This window comes from Eucyclogobius newberryi, unplaced genomic scaffold, assembly GCF_026437365.1.
Source record: "Eucyclogobius newberryi isolate DKJ021-1_F unplaced genomic scaffold, fEucNew1.0.hap1 SCAF_2, whole genome shotgun sequence".
Classification (NCBI taxonomy): Eukaryota; Metazoa; Chordata; class Actinopteri; order Gobiiformes; family Gobiidae; genus Eucyclogobius; species Eucyclogobius newberryi.
In genome coordinates this window covers 45,657,371-45,684,851 of record NW_027315834.1, presented here as the reverse complement: position 1 = coordinate 45,684,851, position 27,481 = coordinate 45,657,371, and the positions used below count along the sequence as shown (strand labels likewise).

Below are 27,481 nucleotides of genomic sequence, written 5' to 3'. Positions count from 1 at the left end.
TACTTTATATGATACTATGATACTTTATGATACTATGCTACTTTATATGATACTATGATACTTGATATGATACTATGATACTTGATATGATACTATGATACTTGATATGATACTATGATACTTTATATGATACTGAGCCTTAAGTACCGCAGCCTCTTTCGCAGCTGAAATAGTGATTTTTCAGAGATAGGATCAGAGTTAAATTGCACGTGGAGCAGAAAATGACAGTCCACAGATAAAGCTGAACCAACGTGGATCAGCGCTAACACCATGCGCGACGCCGGAACGACTCCTTATCGTTCCGCCGCGCAGCTGACACCGGGACACGCGCTGACATTTGAGAAAGTCGCTTTTTCTGGCATTTGAAAATCACAGAAGGAAGAGATTAGCGGCTGTACAGTGATGATAATAATGCTATTGTCTCGCTCAGTACAGTGATGATAATAATGCTAGTGTCTCGCTCAGTACAGTGGGATGATAATAATGCTATTGTCTCGCTCAGTACAGTGATGATAATAATGCTAGTGTCTCGCTCAGTACAGTGGGATGATAATAATGCTAGTGTCTCGCTCAGTACAGTGATGATAATAATGCTAGTGTCTCGCTCAGTACAGTGATGATAATAATGCTAGTGTCTCGCTCAGTACAGTGATGATAATAATGCTAGTGTCTCGCTCAGTACAGTGGGATGATAATAATGCTAGTGTCTCGCTCAGTACAGTGATGATAATAATGCTAGTGTCTCGCTCAGTACAGTGATGATAATAATGCTAGTGTCTCGCTCAGTACAGTGATGATAATAATGCTAGTGTCTCGCTCAGTACAGTGATGATAATAATGCTAGTGTCTCGCTCAGTACAGTGGGATGATAATGCTAGTGTCTCGCTCAGTACAGTGGGATGATAATAATGCTAGTGTCTCGCTCAGTACAGTGGGATGGTAATAATGCTAGTGTCTAGCTCAGTACAGTGATGATAATAATGCTAGTGTCTCGCTCAGTACAGTGATGATAATAATGCTAGTGTCTCGCTCAGTACAGTGGGATGATAATAATGCTAGTGTCTCGCTCAGTACAGTGGGATAATAATGCTAGCGTCTCGCTCAGTACAGTGGGATGCACATTGGGGGTGCACGGTGGCAAAGGAGTGGAGTCTGCATGTTCTCGTGTTCCTGTTCCCGTGTTACCGTGGGTTCTCTCCGAGTTCTCCGGCTTCCTCCCACCGTCCATAGACATGCATGTGTTAGGTAAAATTGGTGACTCTAAATTGGCCCTAGTGAATGAATGTGAGCGTGAACCGTCTGTAATGTCTATGTCTATGTCTCTGTGTTGGCCCTGCGACAAGTTGGCCACTGTCCAGGGTGTACCCCGCCTAAGGCCCGAAGTCAGTGGGATAGGCTCCAGTCACCCGCGACCACGAAAGGGATCAAGCGGTAGAAAATGGATGGATGGATGGATGTCTCGCTCAGTACAGTGATGATAATGCTAGTGTCTCGCTCAGTACAGTGGGATGATAATAATGCTAGTGAGAGTGTCTCGCTCAGTACAGTGATGATAATAATGCTAGTGTCTCGCTCAGTACAGTGGGATGATAATAATGGTAGTGTCTCGCTCAGTACAGTGATGATAATAATGCTAGTGTCTCGCTCAGTACAGTGGGATAATAATAATGCTAGTGTCTCGCTCAGTACAGTGGGATGATAATAATGCTAGTGTCTTGCTCAGTACAGTGATGATAATAATGCTAGTGTCTCGCTCAGTACAGTGGGATGATAATAATGCTATTGTCTTGCTCAGTACAGTGATGATAATAATGCTAGTGTCTCGCTCAGTACAGTGGGATGATAATAATGCTAGTGTCTCGCTCAGTACAGTGATGATAATAATGCTAGTGTCTCGCTCAGTACAGTGGGATGATAATAATACTAGTGTCTCGCTCAGTACAGTGATGATAATAATGCTAGTGTCTCGCTCAGTACAGTGATGATAATAATGCTAGTGTCTCGCTCAGTACAGTGATGATAATAATGCTAGTGTCTCGCTCAGTACAGTGGGATGATAATAATGCTAGTGTCTCGCTCAGTACAGTGATGATAATAATGCTAGTGTCTCGCTCAGTACAGTGGGATGATAATGCTAGTGTCTCGCTCAGTACAGTGGGATGATAATAATGCTAGTGTCTCGCTCAGTACAGTGGGATGATAATGATGCTAGTGACAGTGTCTCGCTCAGTACAGTGATGATAATAATGCTAGTGTCTCGCTCAGTACAGTGATGATAATAATGCTAGTGTCTCGCTCAGTACAGTGGGATGATAATAATGCTAGTGTCTCGCTCAGTACAGTGGGATGATAATGCTAGTGTCTCGCTCAGTACAGTGGGATGATAATGCTAGTGTCTCGCTCAGTACAGTGATGATAATAATGCTAGTGTCTCGCTCAGTACAGTGGGATGATAATGTTAGTGTCTCGCTCAGTACAGTGATGATAATAATGCTAGTGTCTCGCTCAGTATAGTGGGATGATAATGCTAGTGTCTCGCTCAGTACAGTGATGATAATAATGCTAGTGTCTCGCTCAGTACAGTGGGATGATAATGCTAGTGTCTCGCTCAGTACAGTGATGATAATAATGCTAGTGTCTCGCTCAGTACAGTGGGATGATAATGCTAGTGTCTCGCTCAGTACAGTGGGATGATAATAATGCTAGTGTCTCGCTCAGTACAGTGGGATGATAATGATGCTAGTGACAGTGTCTCGCTCAGTACAGTGATGATAATAATGCTAGTGTCTCGCTCAGTACAGTGGGATGATAATAATGCTAGTGTCTCGCTCAGTACAGTGGGATGATAATAATGCTAGTGTCTTGCTCAGTACAGTGGGATGATAATAATGCTAGTGTCTCGCTCAGTACAGTGGGATGATAATAATGCTAGTGTCTCGCTCAGTACAGTGGGATGATAATAATGCTATTGTCTCGCTCAGTACAGTGTTTTAGGTCAGACTGCTAAACCAAGTCTTAGAAACTTGGGTGTTGTCTTTGACAAAGACATGTCTTTAGAGCACCACTCCAAGCTGTTGACGAGGAACTGTTTCTTTCAGTTGAGGAAAATCTCTAAGCTCAGGAAAATGGTGTCTCAAAATGACCTGGAACTTATAATTCATGCATTTGTGTCTTCACGTTTAGACTATTGTAATAGTTTGTTTTCCTGTCTTAACAAGAAGGAACTCTCTCGTCTGCAGCTGGTCCAGAACTCTGCAGCGAGGATCTTGACCCGCACAAATAGAAGGGCCCACATTTCACCCATTCTTAAAGCCCTTCACTGGAGCCGGTCTCCTACCGGATACAGTTTAAAATTCTTGTTTTAACTTTTAGAGCTTTAAATGGTCAGGTCCCATCGTACATTATCGATCTGATTAAACCATACACTCCCTCTCACTCACTAAGGTCCTTGGATCAGAAACTGTTGCTGGTTCCTCGCACCCGTTTTCGGACCAGAGGAGACAGATCCTTCCAGGCTGTTGCCCCCAGACTCTGGAACGATCTTCCGTTCTCCTTACGGTCACTGGACTCAGTTACTGCTTTTAAGGGTCAGCTTAAAACCTTTTTATTTAGTCAAGCCTTTTAAATGCACTTGTTTTACAGACTGATTTTACTGTATATTGTTGTATATGTATTGTTCACTGTACGTTTTTTGTGTTTTTATTATTTTATTCTGTGTTTTGTGAAGCACTTTGTGACCTCTGTCTGTGAAAGGTGCTATATAAATAAAATTTACTTACTTACTTACTTACTTAGTGATGATAATAATGCTAGTGTCTCGCTCAGTACAGTGGGATGATAATAATGCTATTAGATAAGATAAGATATTTCTTTATTGTCCCACATGGGGAAATTTCATTGGTGCAACGCAGGTAGATACAGAGGTAGATACAGAAGAACAGATCACTTATAGGAAGTCTGAAAAACACTTTCAGTAGAAGATCTCCTATAAATAAATAAAAACTCCCATAGACAAATGAATAAATAAATATATACCATTGCATGTGATCACGACAGTAATTGCACATGAATATGTGTCACGACAGCACATAGATTGCACATGAATTTCACAGTAATTGCACATATGACAGAATTGCACATCAGTATTAGGTTAGGTCAGTATTGCGAGTGTTCAGTACTAACAGTTTTTGTTATAAAGTCTGACAGCAGCAGGAAGGAAAGACCTACGGAACCTTTCCTTCACACATCGAGGGTGGATCAGTCTCTCACTGAAGCTGCTCTCCAGAGCGGAGAGAGTGTCCTGCAGGGGGGTGACACTCATGGTCCAGCATAGATGTGAATCTAGCCAGGACCCTCCTGTCCCCCACCTCCTGCACCGAGTCCAGAGCACAGCCCAGGACGGAGCTGGACTTCTTGATGACTCTGTCCAGCCTCTTCCTCTCCCTCTCTGTGATGCTGCTGCTCCAGCACGCCACACCGTACAGGAGGGCTGATGCCACCACAGAGTCGTAGAAGGTCTTCAAGAGTGGCCCTGTCACTCCAAAAGACCTGAGTCTCCTCAGGAGGTAGAGCCGACTCTGGCTCTTCCTGTACAGTGCATCTGTGTTATGAGTCCAGTCCAGTTTGTGGTTCAGATGAACACCCAGGTACTTGTATGAGTCCACTCTCTCAATGTCCCGTCCCTGGATGTTCACTGGTGAGGGGGCAGTGGGTTGGCGTCTGCGGAAATCCACCACCATCTCCTTGGTCTTCCCCGCGTTGATGAGGAGGTGGTTCCGCTGACACCAGTCCACAAAGTCCTGCGCCAGTCCTCTGTACTCCGCGTCATCGTCGTCCGTGATGAGTCCGATGATGGCAGAGTCGTCAGAGAACTTCTGCAGGACACAGCTGTCCGTGTCATGTCTGAAGTCTGCAGTGTAAAGGGTGAAGAGAAAGGGCGCGAGGACAGTGCCCTGGGGCGCCCCCACACTGCAGGTCCGAGTGTCAGACACACAGTCCCAGGCTCTTACTAACTGGGGTTGGTCTGTGAGGTAGTCCAGGATCCACTCTGCCAGGTCATACTCCACACCAGCCGTCTCCAGCTTGTCCCTCAGGAGCAGCGGCTGGATGGTGTTGAAGGCGCTGGAGAGATCGAAGAACAGGATCCTCACAGAGCTGCCAGGCTTTTCCAGGTGAGAGAGAGAGCGGTGCAGCAGGGAGATGACGGCGTCCTCCACTCCGATGCCAGACCGATATGCAAACTGCAGCGGGTCCACGGCTGAGCTCACGGTGGAGCGGAGGTGGTCCAGGACTAGCCGCTCCAGTGTCTTCATCAGGTGGGACGTGAGAGCCACTGGCCTGAAGCTGTTGAGGTCTTTGGGGCGCGGTGTCTTAGGCACAGGTACCAGACAGGAGGTCTTCCAGACCTGTGGTACCACCCTCAGCTACAGGCTCATGTTGAAGACATGCTCCATAACTCCACACAGTTCATCTGCGCAGGACTTAAGGAGCCTGGGGCTGATGCCATCAGGTCCTGCTGCCTTCCTCACTTTAATCCTCTTCAGCTCACTCCTCACCTGTGCTGCTGTGACAGTCAGTGGTTGGCAGGGGGACCGTGTGCTGGGGGGATGGGTGAGTCCAGGCGAAGTGGGGAGCTGATGGTCCGGGGCAGATAAGCGAAGAGGAACAGATGCAGGGCATTGTCCAGCTGTGGAAGAGGGAGCATGCAGCTGTGCAGGGGGAGGGGCGGGTGACCGATCAAACCTCAAGAAGTGAGCATTTAAATCATTCACCCACTTTAGATCCCCCTCTGTCTGGGCAGGGGGGATTTTGAAGCCCGAGATGGTTTTCAGGCTCCTCCACACTCCCTGAATGTTCTTTTGCTGCAGCTGCTTCTCCATCCTTTTTTTTTTTTTTTTTTTTTTTTTTTTTTTGTCCTACGAGGTGACGTCATTTCCGGTGAGTTTGTCGCGTTTTCAGAGCTGTTCGTTCTTAGACCCTTTTACCGATTAATCCACGAATTATACACACTATTTACGCATCATATACACGAAAGTGAACGTTTGATTTCTCCGCAAACAATCCGGAGCCTCAAGCCGCTCGCTTTTCAGTATTTCGTGGATTAAAAAGCCCTCCTCACTCTCTAGCTCCAGCCTGAACTAGCCTAGCGTAGCCTAGCCGCTAGCGTCATGGCTGGATCTACCTTTACCTGTTTGAGCTGTCATATGTCGAGTCAGAACCCTGGCTCCTTCTCTGATGATAGGTGCGTGAAGTGCAGTGTAGTGGTAGTTTTGGAGGCCAGGGTTACGGAGTTAGAAGCGCGGATCCGCTGTTTAGAGGAGCTTAAGTCCAGTTATAGTTCGGTTTTAGCGCGAGGGCTACCGGACCGCGCTGCAGGGCGTAGCATTAGCATTAGCAGTAGCAGTAAGGCCGAGCTCAGCCCCTCAGCGTCTCCCGTGCAGCCGGGACTAGACCAGGAACAGAATAGGGACCAATTTGTGACAGTTCGGCGGGGACAAGGCGCTAAACGCCGAACCTCAGAGCGCCGTGAGCTTCACGTCTATAATAGGTTTTCTCCCCTCAGCGATCACACGCCCGCTGAACACACGAGAGAAACTCTTGTAATCGGGAGTTCTATTGTTAGAGACGTGAAGCTGCCAGCTGCTAGCGTTAGGTGTTACCCGGGGGCCAGAATGGGTGACATCGAAGGAAACCTTAGGATCTTAAAGCGGAGCAGGACCCGTTTCCGGCGAGTCGTGATTCACGCAGGCGGTAACGACGCCCGGCGGAGACAATCAGAGGTGCTCAAAGTTCAAGTAGCCGCGGTGTGTGACCTAGCGAAGTCGATGTCAGACACTGTAATATTTTCTGGTCCCCTGCCCAATCGGATCAATGCTGAATTGTACAGCCGTCTCTCAGCATTCAACAACTGGTTATCCAGATGGTGCCCTCAAAACAACGTTGTCTTTATTGATAACTGGAGTGCGTTTTGGGGAAAGCCCGGGCTCATACGCAGGGATGGCATCCATCCGACTTCGGAGGGTACATCCCTATTAGTTCGGAATTTGACCGATAGTCTTAGTCGTGTTAAGTGACCATCTAGGGATGAGCCCCAGGTGCAGAGCAGCAGTTCAAGACGCTCCTCTGTCGCTGAACTCTCGCCCGTTCTGTTACATGTGAAGTGTTCAGATTCAAGACAGATAGAGACTGTGTGTGTCCCTCGTGTCCCTCGTGTTCCTCGTACAAATAATGCCAAAAAGTCACATCTCAGAAAAAATATTTCAGGCGTCAGACCAAATAACTTAAGGAAAATAACAATCACAAATGACACAAATACACAAATGAATAAACACGTAAAATGTGGACTGCTAAACATTAGAGCAATTTCCTCCAAATCGCTCTTAGTTAATGAATTAATTAGTGACTATAACAGTAGAAAAAGCTTCAGTTGTAGTCATCTGGACTCAGTTTGAAAAAATAGACATTTCGACTCTCATCCAAGAGTCATTGTCAATAACAGAATTTAGGTCGAGAACTCCGATATTAATACTGTTCTGTGGTAAGACCCGCCCATTGGGAGGAGCCTTCCTGAAGTAGAAAGAGTTGTTTGTTTCAACAGAAACTCTCCCCTTGTATCTACCGAGCTAGCCTATAGTGACTATAACATAGATCTTCTAGCTCTAACTGAAACGTGGCTTCAACAAGACGACTACGTCAGACTAAATGAGTCCACCCCACCCACCCATGTAAACTTTCAGACTGCCAGGAGCACAGGCCGAGGTGGTGGTGTGGCAGTGATCTCACACTCAAGCCTACTCATGAGCCCTAAAACTAACAATGCATTTCACTCATTTGAAAGCCTTATGCTGTCGATCACATGTCCAAATATGAAAAACCAAAAAGGAGTTTTGTTCATAGTTATCTACCGACCCCCTGGTCCCTACTCAGAGTTTTTAACAGAGTTTTCTGACTTTATATCAAACTTAGTGTTAGCCTGGGATAAAATAGTTATAGTTGGAGACTTTAATATCCACGTGAACATGAGTGATGACGCTCTCAGTAATGCCTTCAGCGCCTTGTTAGACAGCATTGGTTTCACTCAGAATGTAAATAAAGCGACTCACACTCATAAGAACACTCTGGATCTTGTCCTAACGTATGGAACAGAGATTAGTGACCTCATTGTCCTCCCTCAAAACCCTATATTGTCAGATCATTTCCTAATTACCTTTCAGTTTATTCTTAAAGATCATCCAGTCCCACAAAATAAAGTTATAATGAAAAGGACAATATCTGAAAAATCTATCTCAAAATTCAAAGAAATAATAGAGCCAATATTCAGTGACATGTCATGTGATCCTGCTGAGAACAGTTTTAGTCCCAGTTTAAGTGATCAATGTGTCGACTTGACCATGAATTCTCTGAAGTCTGCTCTTGACGTTGTCGCGCCGTTAAAACAGAAGGTCATTAGGCCAAAGCGCGCCTCCCCATGGTACAACCAAGAACTGCGTTCACATAAACAAAGAGTTAGAAAGTTAGAGGGATTATTTCGTCGCTCTCACACCGAAGAATCCCTAAAAGCATGGAAAAGTTGCCTGCTGTCCTATAAGCAGGCTCTGCGTAAGGCCCAAACCAGATATTATTCAAATCTAATAGAAGTCAACAAAAGTAACACTAAATTCCTTTTCAGCACTGTAGCTAGGCTAACAAACTGTCACAGCGCAGTAGAGCCCTCAATCCCAGCTACACTTAGCTCTGATGATTTCCTCCTATTTTTTAACAATAAAATAAAAACAATCAGAGATAAATTAGATGAAATTACCCCCGCTATTAGCCCTGAACTAGCCCAAGCTGTAAATCTAACGTCTCATATAAATCCACCTGTAAACTTAGAAAGGTTCACAGCTGTTGATCAAGCAGAGATAACTTCAGCCATTATGTCCTCTAAAAGCTCAACTTGTGTCCTAGACCCCATTCCAAGCAGACTCCTCAAAGACATTCTTCCCCTAATTATAGACCCTATTCTTAATATAATAAATACTTCACTCCAAAGTGGCTATGTTCCACAGTCCTTCAAACATGCAGTCATTAAACCTCTTCTGAAAAAGCCTAATCTAGATCCCGACCTATTGGTAAACTACAGACCTATTTAAAATCTTCCCTTCGTCTCTAAAATCCTTGAAAAAGTTGTAGTAAAACAGCTTTGTCGCCACCTGCAGGACTATAACTTATTTGAAGTTTTCCAGTCAGGGTTCAGAGCCCACCACAGCACTGAAACTGCACTAGTTAAAGTCACAAACGATTTGTTATTAGCCGCTGACGATGGACTGGTCTCAATCCTGGTTCTGTTGGACCTCAGCGCAGCGTTTGACACCATTGACCACAACATTCTACTGCAGAGGTTAGAATGTGATGTAGGTGTTGGAGGAACAGCCCTCAGCTGGTTTAAATCCTATCTATCTGATAGGTTCCAATTTGTTAATGTAAACCAGAGCTCCTCACCAAGCTCTAAAGTAATTTACGGTGTGCCACAGGGTTCGGTACTCGGTCCAATTCTGTTTACTCTTTATATGCTGCCATTAGGCAACATTATCAGAAAGCATGACATTAACTTCCACTGCTATGCAGACGACACTCAGCTGTATTTATCAATGAAACCTGATCAGAGCGATCAAGTAGACAGACTTAGTACTTGTGTGAAGGAGATAAAAACCTGGATGACACTTAACTACCTGCTTCTTAACCCTGAAAAAACCGAGGTCATTGTGCTTGGCCCTAAGCATCTACGAGACTCTCTATCTGAGCAGATAGTCACACAGGACAATGTCAGTGTAGCCTCCAGTTCTACTGTAAGAAACCTTGGAGTCTTATTTGACCAGGAGCTCTCATTTAAAGCTCATATAAATCAAGCTTGTAAAACAGCCTATTTCCATTTGCGCAACATAGCCAAAATCAGAAGAATCCTGCCTAAAAGTGATGCCGAAAAACGTATCCATGCATTTGTAACGACTAGATTAGACTACTGTAACTCCCTGCTTGCAGCGTGTCCTAAAAGCTCCATAAAAAGCTTTCAACTGGTTCAAAATGCAGCAGCAAGATTACTAACAGGAACAAAAAGAAGAGAGCACATTACGCCAGTGCTGAAGTCTCTTCACTGGCTCCCCGTCGAGTCCAGAATCAAATTCAAAATTATATTATAAAATAAATGACATGGCCCCATCCTACCTCAAAGATGCTATAGAACCATATCATCCAAACAGAGCTCTTCGCTCTCAGAATGCCGGCCTTCTGGTGGTGCCAAGAGTCTCTAAAAGTACTGTAGGAGGTAGAGCGTTTAGCTACCAAGCTCCTGTGTTATGGAATCAGCTCCCGACCCATGTTAAATATGCTGACACAGTCTCTTCATTTAAGTCCAGGCTTAAAACGTTCCTCTTCGAAATTGCTTATGGTCAGACTAGTTAGGAACAGAAACATAAACCCACAGCTTTAGCTATGCTGCCCTAGGAGTAACTATGCTGGGGGAAGTATGGCAGCTTGAGCACTATCCTCTTCTTCTTCTGACTACTTATGCTATCAAACAATATTTATTTTTTGATTCCACTTGCAAACTGTTCACCGCCTTCTTTTCTTTCTCTCACTCCTGAGGACCTGTGGACCCAGATGCCCCTCCCCTGGTGAAGTGGTCCCTGCCCTGTGTGGACGGTCCCTCATCTGCCTGAGGAGTGGGTCCAGCTCGCCCCCGACGGTCCCTCATCTGCCTGAAGAGTGGGTCCAGCTCGACTCCGACGGTCCCTCATCTGCCTGAAGAGTGGGCCCAGCTTGCCTCCGACGGTCCCTCATCTGCCTGAAGAGTGGGTCCAGTTCGCCTCAGACGGTCCCTCATCTGCCTGAAGAGTGGGTCCAGCTCGCCTCCGACGGTCCCTCATCTGCCTGAAGAGTGGGTCCAGCTCGACTCAGACGGTCCCTCATCTGCCTGAAGAGTGGGTCCAGCTCGCCTCAGACGGTCCCTCTTCTGCCTGAAGAGTGGGTCCAGTTCGCCTCAGTCGGTCCCTCATCTGAAGAGTGGGTCCAGTTCGCCTCAGTCGGTCCCTCATCTGCCTGAAGAGTGGGTCCAGTTCGCCTCAGTCGGTCCCTCATCTGCCTGAAGAGTGGCTCCAGCTCCAGTCTCCTCGTGTCCGTCTGTCCGTCTGTGAGAGTCGGATCTCTCCTTCACTGGAACTCCTCCAGGTTTCTACGCTTTTTTCCCAAAGAGGTTTTTTTTGTAGTTTTTCCTGGCCGAGAAGGAGAGTCTAAGGACAGAGGACCCTGGGACATCGTCCCTCGCCACCACAGACATTGTCTGACTCCATCGCCACCACAGACATTGTTGATTCATTTCTCCCTGTGGCCCTCAGAGGCAACTGTTGTTGTGATTTTGGGCCTTACAAAAATAAATTGATTTGATGATTTGATCTTGTAGCCGGCCTCAGCCTGCCTGATCTTCCTCCTCAGCTCCTTCTGCACAGTCCTCAGCTCCTCCTTGTTCCCTGACCTGAAGGCTCTCTTCTTCTCCTTCAGCAGAGCCTTCAGTTCACGGTTAATCCATGGCTTGTTGTTTGGAAAACACCGCACCGTCCGGGAGGGAACAATGTTCTCAAAACAGAAGTTGATGTAGTCCGTGATGCACTCTGTGATGGTGTTGATGTCCTCCCCATGTGGGTCATAAAGCTCAGTCCAGACAGTGGTGCTGAAGCAGTCCCTCAGAGCCTCCTCGCTCTCGGCAGACCACATCCTCACCTCATGGGACACCACAGGCTGCCTGCGCACGATGGGTTCATACACAGGCCTCAGATGTACAAGGTTGTGGTCCGAGCTGCCCAGGGGAGGGAGGGGGGAAGAAGAATAAGCCTCCTTGGTGTTGGCAAAAAACAAGTCCAATGTTCTATTCTCTCTGGTGGGGCAGGTAACATACTGGGTGTAGCGTCCAGTCGAATTGAGAAGGCCAGAACTGATGGTTAAATGTCTTTTAATAATTCCTTTCCGTGTCATTCAACCAACGTAAGAGCTAGACAGAATAAAATAAAAAGACAATTACATTTTGGACATAAATCCCCGTATTTCTAACTCATTACATTGGTACTATATTTTCACAACATATACATCCATAAAACCTTTCAAATATCTCATAAATACAATCGTTTTCCACTACAGACCTTGTTCCCCTGTCGACTGTAGCTAGATCCTTGAGTTTATCCGTGTTTTGTCCGTGTTTTGTCCGTTTTTGTCCGTTTTCCGTTGTTCCATTTACTTTTCGTCTTTTCCAGTGTGTCAAGTAGACTTCCGTTTTACCATCACTTCCGGTTACACAGGAAGTTACCAAAATAAAGCAAAAACCTTACCATAAAACATAAATGTGTCAAATTGACCTTTACACTCCCATCAAATTATTTTCTGTTAATGAACATGAAATAAACACAAATAATTTCTTAAAGTTACTTAACCGTAAAACAACTATATGAACATGTAATAATTACAACATCTCAGTGCATTTTAGCTTTTATAACATTTACTTTCCACAACCTTCTAATAGCAGAACTAACTTATGAACTGGGCGTTCCACTATAGACATTTTATGCAAACGTTCACCCTTTTTGTTAAGATTTCTGTCTGCAAAGGTTATTTTAACCTTTCTCACAAGTCCATCTGTATCTGTTACAGTATCCAAAACTCTTCCAAGTCTCCATTGTGATCGTGGTTGAGTTTCATCTTTGTCCATCACTATGTCACCTGTTTGAATATTTCGTTTAGGAGTGTGCCATCGTTGTCGGACCATAATGTTTTGAAGATACTCTTTCTTCCATCGGCTCCAAAATTGTTCCGCTAAGTACTGTACTTGGCGCCATCGTTTTGGTGCATACAGGTCCTCTCTAATAAATTGTCCTGGAGGAGGCAACGCTGTTGTGGTTTTCATTGTGACGAGGTGATTTGGAGTTAGTGGTTCCAAACTGTTTGGATCATTGAGATTGTCCGTTGTCAGTGGGCGGCTGTTTACTATTGCAGCTGCTTCGTACAAGAAAGTTCTGAGTGACGAATCTGTGAGTCGTCCCATTGAGAGAGCAAGTGTGGCATTGAGAACGTTTCTCACAGTCCGTATTTGCCGTTCCCATACTCCACCTGCGTGACTAGCATGAGGGGTGTTAAGAACAAAGTCACACTGTTTTTCAATTAGAAAGTTTGTCAGTTTATCAGTGTCTATCTCGCTTAGTGCTGAACACAGTTCATTTTTGGCACCCACAAAATTAGTACCTTGATCACATTTGATTTGTCTAACAGAGCCTCTCAGAGCAATGAAGCATCTTAGTCCATTAATGAAAGCGTCGGTAGATAGGTCTTCTAACATTTCTACATGTACAGCTCGTGAATAGAAACATGTGAAAAGGAGGCCATACCTTTTGTGTTCTTTTCTTGCTTGTTTGGTCAGGAACGGGCCAAAAACGTCCATACCACAGTATGTGAAAGGTGGACAATGTTCAACTCTTTCTGTGGGAAGATCCCTCATTTTTTGTCCTTCCACAGGTCTCCGTAGTCTCCGACAAAACACACACTGGCGAATGTAGGATGATACTGTTTGACTTAGTTTGGGGATCCAATAGCCACTGGACCGTATTTCGTTCATAGTGAAGCCTTTTCCCTGATGATTCGCTCTTTCGTGACAGTGAGCTATTATCAGTTTTGTGATATGATGTTCTCTTGGAATGACCATCGGATGTTTGAATGAGTTTGGAAGTGATGAGTTTCGTAGCCTTCCTCCCACCTTGAGCATGTCGTCTTTATCCAAGAAAAGATCCAAGTTGTGCATTTTATTGTTTTTTGATAATGCTTTACCTTTGCCTAGTGACTTTATTTCAGTGGAATATGCTTGTCTTTGTAGGTCTTTGATGATGATTATTTCTGCATTTTGTCTTTCGGTTACAGTGCTCCGTGATTTTGATTTGTCTTTGAGCAGATATCGTTTGAGACGCGCTACTGCACTGACTGCGCGAGACCAGGATGAGAACTTGGTGAGACGGTCACTAAGACTTCTGTGTTCTGTGGTTTGTGTATTTAGTGACTGCACTTTTCTCACCTCTGGGTCTCCTATTGGGAGTTCAATTGTCTCTTTTGAAGGAAAATGTATCTCCTTTTCCCACAAGAACTGAGGCCCTGTAAGCCAATTGGATGACAGTAGTTCATTTACTGTTGTTCCTCTTGATGCCATGTCAGCAGGGTTTTCAATTGTAGGTACATAAAACCATTGTCGTGGGGTGGTATTGTTGCGGATCCTTTGCACTCTGTTAGCGACAAACGTGTGGAAGCGTCTTGCTTCATTATTTATGTACCCCAGAGTAACCTTTGAGTCCGTCCAAAAGAACTCCTCCACGTTATCATAGAGTAGCTCCTCCTTTAGCATGTTGCTTACTGTGACTGATACTGTAGCTGCAGTCAATTCTAGCCTTGGAATTGTGGTGACCTTTGTTGGAGAGACACGTGCTTTGCCCATAATAAAGCTACAGTGGACATCTTTGTTTTTATTTATCAGTCTTAAGTAAGTGCATTGTCCATATCCTGTTGTGCTTGCATCGGAAAAGTGATGCAATTCCCTTTTTGCTACATCTCCAAATATTGCAGGAACATAACATCTGTTTATTTGCAACCTTTTCAGATTGTTCAAATCCCTTTTCCAACTCTCCCACCGTGGCTTGAGACATTCAGGTAACGGCTCGTCCCAGTCCATTCCTTGACGACACATTTCTTGGAGGATTTTTTTGCCATTGAGCACGTAAGGAGCAACAAATCCCAAGGGGTCGTATATTGCTGCGACTGTGGACAAGATTCCACGCCTGGTTGGTGGTTGGTCTTTTTCTGCGATGTTAAACGTGAAACAATCTTTTTCTATGTTCCAATAAATGCCAAGTGCTCTTTCTGTTTGTGTCTCGTTGAACGTCAAGTCCTTTGTTTTTGTGTCTACTGCATGTTCCGAAGCAGGGATGCTGTCAAGAACAACACTGTTGTTGGACACAAACTTGTGTAACCTTAGTCCACCTTTTGCACAAAGTTCACGCGCTTCTTTTGCTAGTTGTACAGCGTCCTTCACTGTCTCCACACTTGTGACTCCATCATCAACATAGAAGTCTCTGGCAATGAACTGTGAGCCTACAGGGTACTCATGGTTGTTCTCTTTGGCCATATGTTTGAGTCCATAGTTCGCACAACCAGGTGACGAAACTGCGCCAAAGAGGTGTACTGTCATCCTGTATGCTTGGGGGGGTTTACTCATGTCACCGTCTTTCCACCATAAGAACCGTAAGTAGTTGCGATCGTTTGTGTTGACTTTGAACTGGTGGAACATCTTTTCTATGTCACACATTAGAGCAACTTGATGTTGTCGAAAACGTACAAGTACACCAGTTAAGTTGTTAATCATGTCAGGGCCGGTAAGTAAATGTTCGTTAAGACAGGTACCTTTGTGCTTAGCTGAGCAATCAAACACCACGCGCAGCCTTTCTGGTTTCTTTGGATGATATATGCCGTGGTGCGGTATGTACCATGTCTCACCTTCTGGGCCATTATCATCTGTCTCTTCTGCATCATCTCTTTTGATGATGTCATTCATGTATGTGACGTAGTCCTTTCTGTATTTTTCATCACGCATAAGTTTCCTTTTGAGCTGATTGAGTCTGCTTTCAACAAGTTTTCTGTTATCTTGCAATTGCGGCCTTTTCTTGAAGGGTAATGGCATCTTGTAATGTCCATTCTCAGTTTGTATTATGCCTTGTTCAAGTTTCTCGAGGAACGTGAGATCCTCCTGTGACACAGCTTTCTCGTTTCTTTCACCATCTTTGAAGTCCTTTTCTAAAGCACGTATTGCGTCTGCAGGAGTGGAAGGAGGGATTTCCTTGACGGTTATTCTGTGACAGACACTGTTCATTGTGCATGTTTCGTTGCAAGGCACTGAATTACCAACTATGCTCCATCCTAAATCAGTGTGAATAGCATATGGCTCATTGTCTTTGCCAAGGAGTACTTGTCTGGGTGCTAAAGCTCTGGGACAAGTGTAACCAATGAGAAGACTTACTTCACAATTGAGGAGCGGCGGGACATCATCCGCAATGGGTAACAGATGACTCCACAATTTGGCTGTTTCACATGTTGGTATGTGTTCTCTGTTTGCAGGTATGTAGTCCTTTGTGTAAGCAGTGGGGAGCCTTATCACTGTTGCTGAATTGTAACCTCTCACCAGAAGATCACACACTTTTCCGCTGCTTACAACTGCATTTTTACCCATCATTGTAGTCAGTTTGAGTTTTACTGGGCACACATCTGCTTGCAGTTCACGTGTTATATCTTGATCAATAAAGACTGTGTCACTCTGAGTGTCTAATAATGCATAGACTAGTTTTTCCTTTTGTGGGTTTGTGGCGGTTGACACCCATACTGGAACTATCATTGAGGTGCTGACAGCGTGTTCTGATCTAGCAACATTTAGTGACATGGCTGTTGCAGCTTCCAGTGTGTTACCTTGAATTGCGTTGTCTGTACTCACGTGACCTTGTGTGCTTCTTTGCAGGCGGTAGCTGTAGTTTTCATCATGAAGACAGGTTGGGTGTCTCTTAGAGCAACTCTCACAAGTGAGGCGGCGTCTGCAGTCCTTAGCGTTGTGCCCTTGTTTTAAGCAACCATAACAAAGTTTATTGTCCTTTGTATATTTCTTTCTGTTTTCTAGGGTCATTTTCAGAAAGTCTTGGCACTTAATAAGTGGATGTGTCTCTTGGCACAACATGCATGAAGAGCCACTGTGCATTTTAGATTTTGCCTGATTGTCCCCATGTTCAGTTGCGTTTGTGTTAAATACACCTGCTTTGTTCCTTTTGATTTCCTTTGTATTCCTTTTATCATCATTTGTTTCAGTGGACCGTAGCGCATGAATGGAGGTGACTGGATTACATGCAACTGCAGCCTCAAGTGAGAGGAAGGAAGCAAAATCATTATAGCTGGGAAACTCACCACCGTTCATAAGTGTCTTTGTCACATGCCTGTTCCATCTCGCATTTATCCAGTCTGGTATTTTGTGCAACAATTTCTGATTTTCTTCGCAGTCGTTGAGTATTTGCAACCCCTTTACATGCGGCATAGCAAGCGTACATGCATTTACAAAGTCTGCAAAGTTCCTTAGTCCATCGGCATCTTTAGATTGTATTTTTGGCCAGTTAGACAACTTCTCTCTAAATGCTCTTTGTATCACAAATGGCTGGCCATATCTTTGGTTTAGTTTCTCCCAGGCGTCTTTATATGCTTCTTCATCATTTCTAAAGAAAGTCCCTTCAAGACATTTGCGAGCTGGGCCAGTCACATATCTTTTTAGATAATACAGTTTATCCGCTGCTGAGATGCCATTTTGTTCAATGAGTGATATAAAGGTGGATTTCCATTCAATAAACTTTATAGGCTCACCACTAAACATTGTTGGCTCTGGTGTGGGGAGTCTGTTCATTCTTATGCTGTCTTGTAGGGCCTGTGCAAGCTGGCTAACACTAGGGGGAGCTGTTGGCACAGGTATGGTATGAGGCGATACAGTTTGTTTGGGTGTGTGCTCTGAGCTCACCTGTTCACTTTTAACTGACTGCGCGTCGTCTAGTTGAGACAACTCTCTGTTATAGGCTTCCCACCTGGCACGAGCTGCCTCCACGTCCTTCTCAGCTCTCAAACGTTCCAACTCTGATGTTTGAATTGCCATTTGTTTATTATGCTCTTCTTCTAGAGCCTTTATCTTTTCCCTTTGTCTTTGCTCCTCTTGTACAATCTTATACTCCGCTTCCTTTGCTGCGAGTTCGGCCGCTGCGTCTGCTCGTCTTGATGTTAGGAGTGAAGCTGAGGAGTGTTGACTGTGGTTTGATGCTGCGGTTGAGCCATATATGGACTGGGCGTAATCGTACTCCAACAGTCCACGTAAACGTTTTCTTTTACGCTCTGCATCAAAATCTCCATCTACTCCACTTATTCTTTCCAGAATTATTCTTACGACGTCATGTGTCACTGCTTCACATGCATCAGTTTTTCTCCTTATGTCTGATGAAGGTGCCATGGAACTTCTCATGTCATTGTACAGTTTTAACAGATCGTCTCTCTTTTGTTCTAGTATGTCTGCTAGATCAGCTATTTCCTTTTCTGAAATGTCTGACTTTAGTTTTTCTCGAGTTTCACGCACCTGCATTTTCCACTGTTCGTATAGAGTCAAAAGTCTTTTTTCCTTTTTGCTTGTTTCTTCTTTCTGATAAGTTAACATTTTTTCAGTTGGTACTTTGACTCTTTCAGACCGTCGTGGTATTGCTGATGTGCTTTGGACTTCATCTTGCAGCTGCCTCAATGTTTTCTGTTTACTTGAGATTGCATCTTTAATGTCTTGTCTATTCTCACTTTCACTTTGAAGCGAGTCCTTTAAGTCATTTATTTCTTCTTGTAAATTTGTAATCCGATCGTTACTGTCTTCTGGATTTTCAGCTTCGTATTCCTCCATTTTGGATTTATTCTTCTTTCACCTTTTAGCTTTGTACCTCCTGACCAGCTTCTGCCATCTGCTGGACGTTGTGGGTGTTGCCTTGAAACCGTGAGCCCTCGTGGTGCAGCAAAATGGCGGCGGTCAAGCTCTTACTGTAGCGTCCAGTCGAATTGAGAAGGCCAGAACTGATGGTTAAATGTCTTTTAATAATTCCTTTCCGTGTCATTCAACCAACGTAAGAGCTAGACAGAATAAAATAAAAAGACAATTACATTTTGGACATAAATCCCCGTATTTCTAACTCATTACATTGGTACTATATTTTCACAACATATACATCCATAAAACATTTCAAATATCTCATAAATACAATCGTTTTCCACTACAGACCTTGTTCCCCTGTCGACTGTAGCTAGATCCTTGAGTTTATCCGTGTTTTGTCCGTGTTTTGTCCGTTTTTGTCCGTTTTCCGTTGTTCCATTTACTTTTCGTCTTTTCCAGTGTGTCAAGTAGACTTCCGTTTTACCATCACTTCCGGTTACACAGGAAGTTACCAAAATAAAGCAAAAACCTTACCATAAAACATAAATGTGTCAAATTGACCTTTACACTGGGTGTATGTTGGTAGAACAGAAGAGGGAGAAGCGTGGTTAAAGTCACCAGAGATGAGGAAGAGAGCCTGTGGATGCTTTGTTTGCAGGAGAGCAGTGCTTCACAAGCATCTTCAGCATTGGCAGACGGGGCCACATAGACTGCGATCAAAATCACATGTGAGAACTCCCGGGGCAGATAATATGGCCTCATGCCAATAGCCAATAGTTCAACATCCTTGTTACATAGCTGCTCCCTCACTGTGCAGTGTTCGGGTTTGGACCAGCTCGTGTTCACATACACCGCCAGACCTCCACCTCTTTTCTTCCCGCATTCTCTCGTTCTGTCCGCCCGCAGCAGATGAAAATTGTCCAAACCTACAATAGAGTCTGGCATTTCTGCTGTTAACCAGGTCTCTGTGAAAATCAAGACGCTGCTGTCCCTATAAATCCTCTGGGACCGCATGAGGCTCGCTATTTCCGTCATTTTATTTTGAAGGGACCTCACGTTACCCATGACTACGGTGGGAACCGACTTCCTGTTTGTCCCTCTCTTCTCTCGGAGTTTACGTCCAGCCCGTCTGCCTCGTTGCGTTTTCCTTAGGATGTCCGCCGGGATAACGTGACGATCTCGGGGTAAGACGACTGTTTTCCGCAGTTTCATTAGTTCTTCCTTTGTGTAAACGCGGTACGGTGCCGGCCGGGGGGCGGGGCCGGAGCCGGGGGACTCAGAGCCAAGACACATCCCAACGACACGACGAAAACACTCAATCCAGCCGAATAAAGTCAAAACAAGTTAATTTAAAGCGATTCCAGTGCGTGTCCCGATCGTTCGTGAAGTTCCTCTTTCATATAAACGTATATATAAACGTGTACCGACGACACGCCATACTTTAGCGGCGGCCGGAGTGCGCGGGGGGGCTGGTGGGCTAGCTCGGAGCTAGCTCACGTCACAACAACACAATGAACGCAACGAAAAACGCTCAAATCCAGCCGAAAAAAAGTCAAAAACAGTTGAATTAAAAAACTATTCCAGCGCGTGTCCCTATCGTACAGTAAAATAGAAAAAATATACTAACTATATTTACAAAATATAGGAGATAAAGCACAATAAGTGTGAGAAAGAAGAGAGAGCGTTTACACCGGGCTGCCAGCTGTACCAGTGCCTTGTCTTGCTCAGTACGGTGATGATAATAATGCTAGTGTCTCGCTCAGTACAGTGGGATGATAATGATGCTAGTGTCTCGCTCAGTACAGTGATGATAATAATGCTAGTGTCTCGCTCAGTACAGTGATGATAATAATGCTAGTGTCTCGCTCAGTACAGTGATGATAATAATGCTAGTGTCTCGCTCAGTACAGTGGGATGATAATAATGCTAGTGTCTCGCTCAGTACAGTGATGATAATAATGCTAGTGTCTCGCTCAGTACAGTGATGATAATAATGCTAGTGTCTCGCTCAGTACAGTGATGATAATAATGCTAGTGTCTCGCTCAGTACAGTGGGATGATAATAATGCTAGCGTCTCGCTCAGTACAGTGATGATAATAATGCTAGTGTCTCGCTCAGTACAGTGGGATGATAATAATGCTAGTGTCTCGCTCAGTGAGGACCAGCAGCAGGACCCGGCTCATCCTCTGTCAGTGTAATAATCATCCTGGGGCAATTATAGAAAATATCATGATCCAGAGTAACTGAAAACACAATTATCCAAAGTTTTTTTTCACTTTAAACAACACAAATAATAATAATGTAGTTAAATATGTAAATTAAGTCTCTGCCATTTTTATATCGTACAATAATTTATTAACTTGTTGAATAAAAATATGGGCTTATTTAATGACTTGAGCCTTAGTTAAAAGCATTGATGTGTCTGTGACTGTTATCTCCACACAGGTCTCACCTCCACACAGGTCTCACCTCCACACAGGTCTCACCTCCTCACAGGTCTTATCTCCACACAGGTCTCACCTCCTCACAGGTCTTATCTCCACACAGGTCTCACCTCCTCACAGGTCTTATCTCCACACAGGTCTCACCTCCACACAGGTCTCACCTCCACACAGGTCTCATCTCCACACAGGTCTCACCTCCTCACAGGTCTTATCTCCACACAGGTCTCACCTCCACACAGGTCTTATCTCCACACAGGTCTCACCCCCACACAGGTCTCACCTCCACACAGGTCTCACCTCCACACAGGTCTCACCTCCACACAGGTCTCACCCCCACACAGGTCTCACCTCCACACAGGTCTCACCTCCACACAGGTCTTATCTCCACACAGGTCTCACCTCCACACAGGTCTCACCTCCACACAGGTCTCACCTCCACACAGGTCTCACCTCCACACAGGTCTTATCTCCACACAGGTCTCACCTCCACACAGGTCTTATCTCCACACAGGTCTCACCTCCACACAGGTCTTATCTCCACACAGGTCTCACCTCCACACAGGTCTCACCTCCACACAGGTCTTATCTCCACACAGGTCTCACCTCCACACAGGTCTTATCTCCACACAGGTCTCACCTCCACACAGGTCTGATCTCCACACAGGTCTGATCTCCACACAGGTCTGATCTCCACACAGGTCTGATCTCCACACAGGTCTGATCTCCACACAGGTCTTATCTCCACACAGGTCTCACCTCCACACAGGTCTTATCTCCACACAGGTCTCACCTTCACACAGGTCTTATCTCCACACAGGTCTCACCTCCACACAGGTCTTATCTCCACACAGGTCTCACCTTCACACAGGTCTTATCTCCACACAGGTCTCACCTCCACACAGGTCTCACCTCCACACAGGTCTTACCTCCACACTGGTCTCACCTCCACACAGGTCTTACCTCCACCCGTCGCGCTGCAGGTAGCTGAAGGCCCCGTCGATGAGGCTGGCAGTGAACTGTCCCGCCGTGATGAAGAGCATGTTCACGGTGACCAGCTGACCCCGGAGGTGAGGGGGCGACGCCTCGGCGATGTACACGGGAACGGTCATGGACGCGATACCTGCGCACACAGAGAGGGGGCGGGGCTTACGGATAGGCTTTTTTTGGAGTGGATCGGTACTTTCTGCGATTTAAGCGATCCAAAGTGGACCATGGACTCTAAAATGACTATATTCAAAATGTTTCAGGAATATATCTAATAATCCCGATTTCCTCTCACTTCTGCTGCTGAAGCGTGGCTGAAGTCATGATGTCATCTTTATTGTTCATTTGCCACAGCTGCAGTCTCTCACCTTGTCCTGAGGCGTGTCCGTGCACTTTTATCTAACATGTGCTTTTAAGACCACAAAGGAGCGCACTGAGGACCACGCCAGGCCCACACAGTGCAGACTGAAACCACACGGAACCAGAGACGTCCACAGCGTTTGCTCTGCTAACGACGGCAACGACGCCAAGTGTTCGAAAATCAACTAGCTTTTAGCGACAGGTTGTTGTTTGTAGCTAAGTTTAAGTTTGCGTTTCAAAGGATTAGATGTTAGTGGGAAATACCGGCTGCCATTGACCGCATTTTCCGAACCATAAGTCGCACTGGAGAATGAGTCGCACCAGCCAAAAAATGCATAAAAGAGAAGAAAAAAACATATATAAGTCGCACTGGAGTATGAAATGCGGTTGCAAGTGTGAAAAAAACAAACAATATCACATATAAGTCACTCCAGAGTATAAGTATTTAAGTATAAATATAAATATAAGTATAAGTGTCACCCCGGCCAAAGCTCTGAAAAAAGGTGCATCTTATAGTCTGGAAAATACGGTAATCAAATAGTGAGTTGATTTGTGTGGAATGGAGGAGGATCCAAGACGACACAATGAGGAGCAGTGGCATAAGCAGAGGAGCGTCCGTCTGTGTCCAGCGGTTCGGTCAAGCACAAGGACCTGGACAGAAGAATGAGTTTGGACTAACTTCACTTCAGGGAAATACAGGGCATGTCAACTACAGGGCGTGTCAACTACAGGGCGTGTCAAATACAGGGCGTGTCAAATACAGGGCATGTCAAATACAGGGCGTGTCAACTACAGGGCATGTCAAATACAGGGCGTGTCAAACACAGGGCGTGTCAACTACAGGGCGTGTCAAATACAGGGCGTGTCAAATACAGGGCGTGTCAACTACAGGGCGTGTCAAATACAGGGCGTGTCAACTACAGGGCGTGTCAAATACAGGGCGTGTCAAATACAGGGCGTGTCAACTACAGGGCATGTCAAATACAGGGCGTGTCAAATACAGGGCGTGTCAAATACAGGGCGTGTCTTTAGGGAAGGTGTGGCTTTTATTTTCAGGACTGTTTTTACTGTGACGATCGTGGCACATGAAGCTTTATGATAAGAGCATCTGTCTGACCAGAGCTGGACTGTGCCTCACACAGAGCATTACACCTGTGGCAGAGTAGGTAAAGTAAGTAAAGGTAAGTAAAGTAAGTAAAGGTAAGTAAAGGTAAGTAAAGTAAGTAAAGTAAGTAAAGTAAGTAAAGGTAAGTAAAGGAAGTAAAGGAAGTAAAGTAAGTAAAGGTAAGTAAAGGTAAGTAAAGTAAGTAAAGTAAGTAAAGTAAGTAAAGGTAAGTAAAGGAAGTAAAGGAAGTAAAGTAAGTAAAGGTAAGTAAAGGTAAGTAAAGTAAGTAAAGTAAGTAAAGTAAGTAAAGGTAAGTAAAGGAAGTAAAGGAAGTAAAGTTGGTAACGTAAGTAAAGGTAAGTAAAGGTAAGTAAAGGAAGTAAAGTAAGTAAAGTAAGTAAAGGTAAGTAAAGGTAAGTAAAGTAAGTAAAGTAAGTAAAGTAAGTAAAGGTAAGTAAAGGAAGTAAAGGAAGTAAAGTTGGTAACGTAAGTAAAGGTAAGTAAAGGTAAGTAAAGGAAGTAAAGGAAGTAAAGTAAGTAAAGGTAAGTAAAGTTAGTAAAGTAAGTTAAGTAAGTTAAGTAAGTAAAGTTAGTAACGTAAGTAACGTAAGTAAAGGTAAGTAAAGTAAGTAAAGTAAGTAATGTAAGTAAAGTTAGTAACGTACGTAACGTAAGTAAAGGTAAGTAAAGTAAGTAAAGTAAGTAAAGTAAGTAAAGGTAAGTAAAGGTAAGTAAATGTAAGTAAAGGTAAGTAAAGGTAAGTAAAGTAAGTAAAGTAAGTAAAGTAAGTAAAGGTAAGTAAAGGTAAGTAAAGGTAAGTAAAGTAAGTAAAGGTAAGTAAAGTAAGTAAAGTAAGTAAAGTAAGTAAAGGTAAGTAAAGTAAGTAAAGTAAGTAAAGGTAAGTAAAGTTAGTAACGTAAGTAAAGTTAGTAACGTAAGTAAAGTAAGTAAAGGTAAGTAAAGGTAAGTAAAGGTAAGTAAAGTAAGTAAAGTAAGTAAAGTAATTAAAGTAAATAAAGGTAAGTAAAGTAAGTAAAGGTAAGTAAAGGTAAGTAAAGTAAGTAAAGTAAGTAAAGTAAGTAAACGTAAGTAAAGTAAGTAAAGTAAGTGAAGTAAGTAAAGTAAGTAAAGGTAAGTAAAGGTAAGTAAAGTAAGTAAAGTAAGTAAAGTAAGTAAACGTAAGTAAAGTAAGTAAAGGTAAGTAAAGGTAAGTAAAGTAAGTAAAGTAAGTGAAGTAAGTAAAGTAAGTAAAGGTAAGTAAAGGTAAGTAAAGTAAGTGAAGTAAGTAAAGTAAGTAAAGTAAGTAAAGTTAGTAAAGTTAGTTAAGTAAGTAAAGTAAGTAAAGGTAAGTAAAGTAAGTAAAGTAAGTAAAGTTAGTAAAGTTAGTAAACGTAAGTAAAGTAAGTAAAGGTAAGTAAAGGTAAGTAAAGTAAGTAAAGTAAGTAAAGGTAAGTAAAGTAAGTAAAGTAAGTAAAGTAAGTGAAGTAAGTAAAGTAAGTAAAGTAAGTAAAGGTAAGTAAAGGTAAGTAAAGTAAGTGAAGTAAGTAAAGTAAGTAAAGTAAGTAAAGTTAGTAAAGTTAGTTAAGTAAGTAAAGTAAGTAAAGTAAGTAAAGTTAGTAAAGTTAGTTAAGTAAGTAAAGGTAAGTAAAGGAAGTAAAGGAAGTAAAGTAAGTAAAGGTAAGTAAAGGTAAGTAAAGTAAGTAAAGTAAGTAAAGTAAGTAAAGGTAAGTAAAGGAAGTAAAGGAAGTAAAGTTGGTAACGTAAGTAAAGGTAAGTAAAGGTAAGTAAAGGAAGTAAAGTAAGTAAAGTAAGTAAAGGTAAGTAAAGGTAAGTAAAGTAAGTAAAGTAAGTAAAGTAAGTAAAGGTAAGTAAAGGAAGTAAAGGAAGTAAAGTTGGTAACGTAAGTAAAGGTAAGTAAAGGTAAGTAAAGGAAGTAAAGGAAGTAAAGTAAGTAAAGGTAAGTAAAGTTAGTAAAGTAAGTTAAGTAAGTTAAGTAAGTAAAGTTAGTAACGTAAGTAACGTAAGTAAAGGTAAGTAAAGTAAGTAAAGTAAGTAATGTAAGTAAAGTTAGTAACGTACGTAACGTAAGTAAAGGTAAGTAAAGTAAGTAAAGTAAGTAAAGTAAGTAAAGGTAAGTAAAGGTAAGTAAATGTAAGTAAAGGTAAGTAAAGGTAAGTAAAGTAAGTAAAGTAAGTAAAGTAAGTAAAGGTAAGTAAAGGTAAGTAAAGGTAAGTAAAGTAAGTAAAGGTAAGTAAAGTAAGTAAAGTAAGTAAAGTAAGTAAAGGTAAGTAAAGTAAGTAAAGTAAGTAAAGGTAAGTAAAGTTAGTAACGTAAGTAAAGTTAGTAACGTAAGTAAAGTAAGTAAAGGTAAGTAAAGGTAAGTAAAGGTAAGTAAAGTAAGTAAAGTAAGTAAAGTAATTAAAGTAAATAAAGGTAAGTAAAGTAAGTAAAGGTAAGTAAAGGTAAGTAAAGTAAGTAAAGTAAGTAAAGTAAGTAAACGTAAGTAAAGTAAGTAAAGTAAGTGAAGTAAGTAAAGTAAGTAAAGGTAAGTAAAGGTAAGTAAAGTAAGTAAAGTAAGTAAAGTAAGTAAACGTAAGTAAAGTAAGTAAAGGTAAGTAAAGGTAAGTAAAGTAAGTAAAGTAAGTGAAGTAAGTAAAGTAAGTAAAGGTAAGTAAAGGTAAGTAAAGTAAGTGAAGTAAGTAAAGTAAGTAAAGTAAGTAAAGTTAGTAAAGTTAGTTAAGTAAGTAAAGTAAGTAAAGGTAAGTAAAGTAAGTAAAGTAAGTAAAGTTAGTAAAGTTAGTAAACGTAAGTAAAGTAAGTAAAGGTAAGTAAAGGTAAGTAAAGTAAGTAAAGTAAGTAAAGGTAAGTAAAGTAAGTAAAGTAAGTAAAGTAAGTGAAGTAAGTAAAGTAAGTAAAGTAAGTAAAGGTAAGTAAAGGTAAGTAAAGTAAGTGAAGTAAGTAAAGTAAGTAAAGTAAGTAAAGTTAGTAAAGTTAGTTAAGTAAGTAAAGTAAGTAAAGTAAGTAAAGTTAGTAAAGTTAGTTAAGTAAGTAAAGTAAGTAAAGTAAGTAAAGTAAGTAAAGTAAGTAAAGTTAGTTAAGTAAGTAAAGTGTTAGTTAAGTAAGTAAAGTTAGTTAAGTAAGTAAAGTCAGTCAAATAAGTAGTTGACGATAAACCGGAAGAAGGTTCTTGTTCAGTCACGTTGTTTCTTTAGTCTCACTGCGCTGAGCGTGAGCAGACGTCACTATCTACCTGGGACAGTCCCGTAAAGAGGGGAACATTGTACTCTCAGTTTCCCAGACAGAAGTCTGTCAGATCCTGCACTGACTCAAGAGAGTCGTGATAGAGAAGTGAATGAGCCATGAATGGACCGAGTACGTAATAATGTTAATAACTTGCTCATTTTGTGTTGCTGCGCCAAAACTCTGGAACGAGCTTCCTGCGCCTCAGACGAGTTCAAGTTCTTCTTTAAAAATACACTGTGTCTTTATGGATTTTTAACAGAAGTAGTAATGTTGGGTTTTTAAGGTGCTCTATAAATAAAGTGGGATTGGATTTCACTGTTTTGTTTAGTTTTTTTGCCCTGTAAGCTTTATTGGTCAGGACCGTGAGCGTGAAATGGGAATGAGACTAGAGAAGAACAAGCAGCAAATCTGTGCCACCAACTCTGCCTCGAAGCAGCTCATTTTACTGCCACTCCCTGTCCCAGTTTTTAATCTGGTCATCTTAATTGTGCCACAAACTAGGATTTACTACGAGCTTGGCTTGTGCTCAGAGGTATAATCCAGGTATGATTTAGATTTGATTCATTCAGAGAACATTTATCATTATAACATTATGATATACATTATTGTAACATTTATAATGTTTGTATGACGTCTGGGGCCAGTTGAAACGTGGCTTTACGTTGATCTGATGAGACTTCTCAGCAGCTGGCTCTAATTATAGAACTACACCCTGCTCTGACCCCCACCTTCCCCTCACACATACTGCCCCCCCCACCCCCCACCCCACTCGTCACAACCCTCTCACATAGCGACCTGTTGCTATAGCA

The 27,481-nt window shown here is 43.0% G+C and overlaps 1 protein-coding gene across 1 annotated transcript in view; it reads right to left on the bottom strand.

Annotated features, from left to right (window-relative positions):
* The window catches only part of LOC140366980 (proton myo-inositol cotransporter-like), a 188,125-nt gene that overhangs the window by 132,996 nt on the left and 27,648 nt on the right, over positions 1-27,481 (bottom strand). Inside the window, exon 2 of the mRNA XM_072453247.1 lies at positions 21,941-22,100. Coding sequence (XP_072309348.1) covers positions 21,941-22,100 — 160 coding nt within the window. The remainder of the gene's footprint in view (positions 1-21,940; positions 22,101-27,481) is intronic.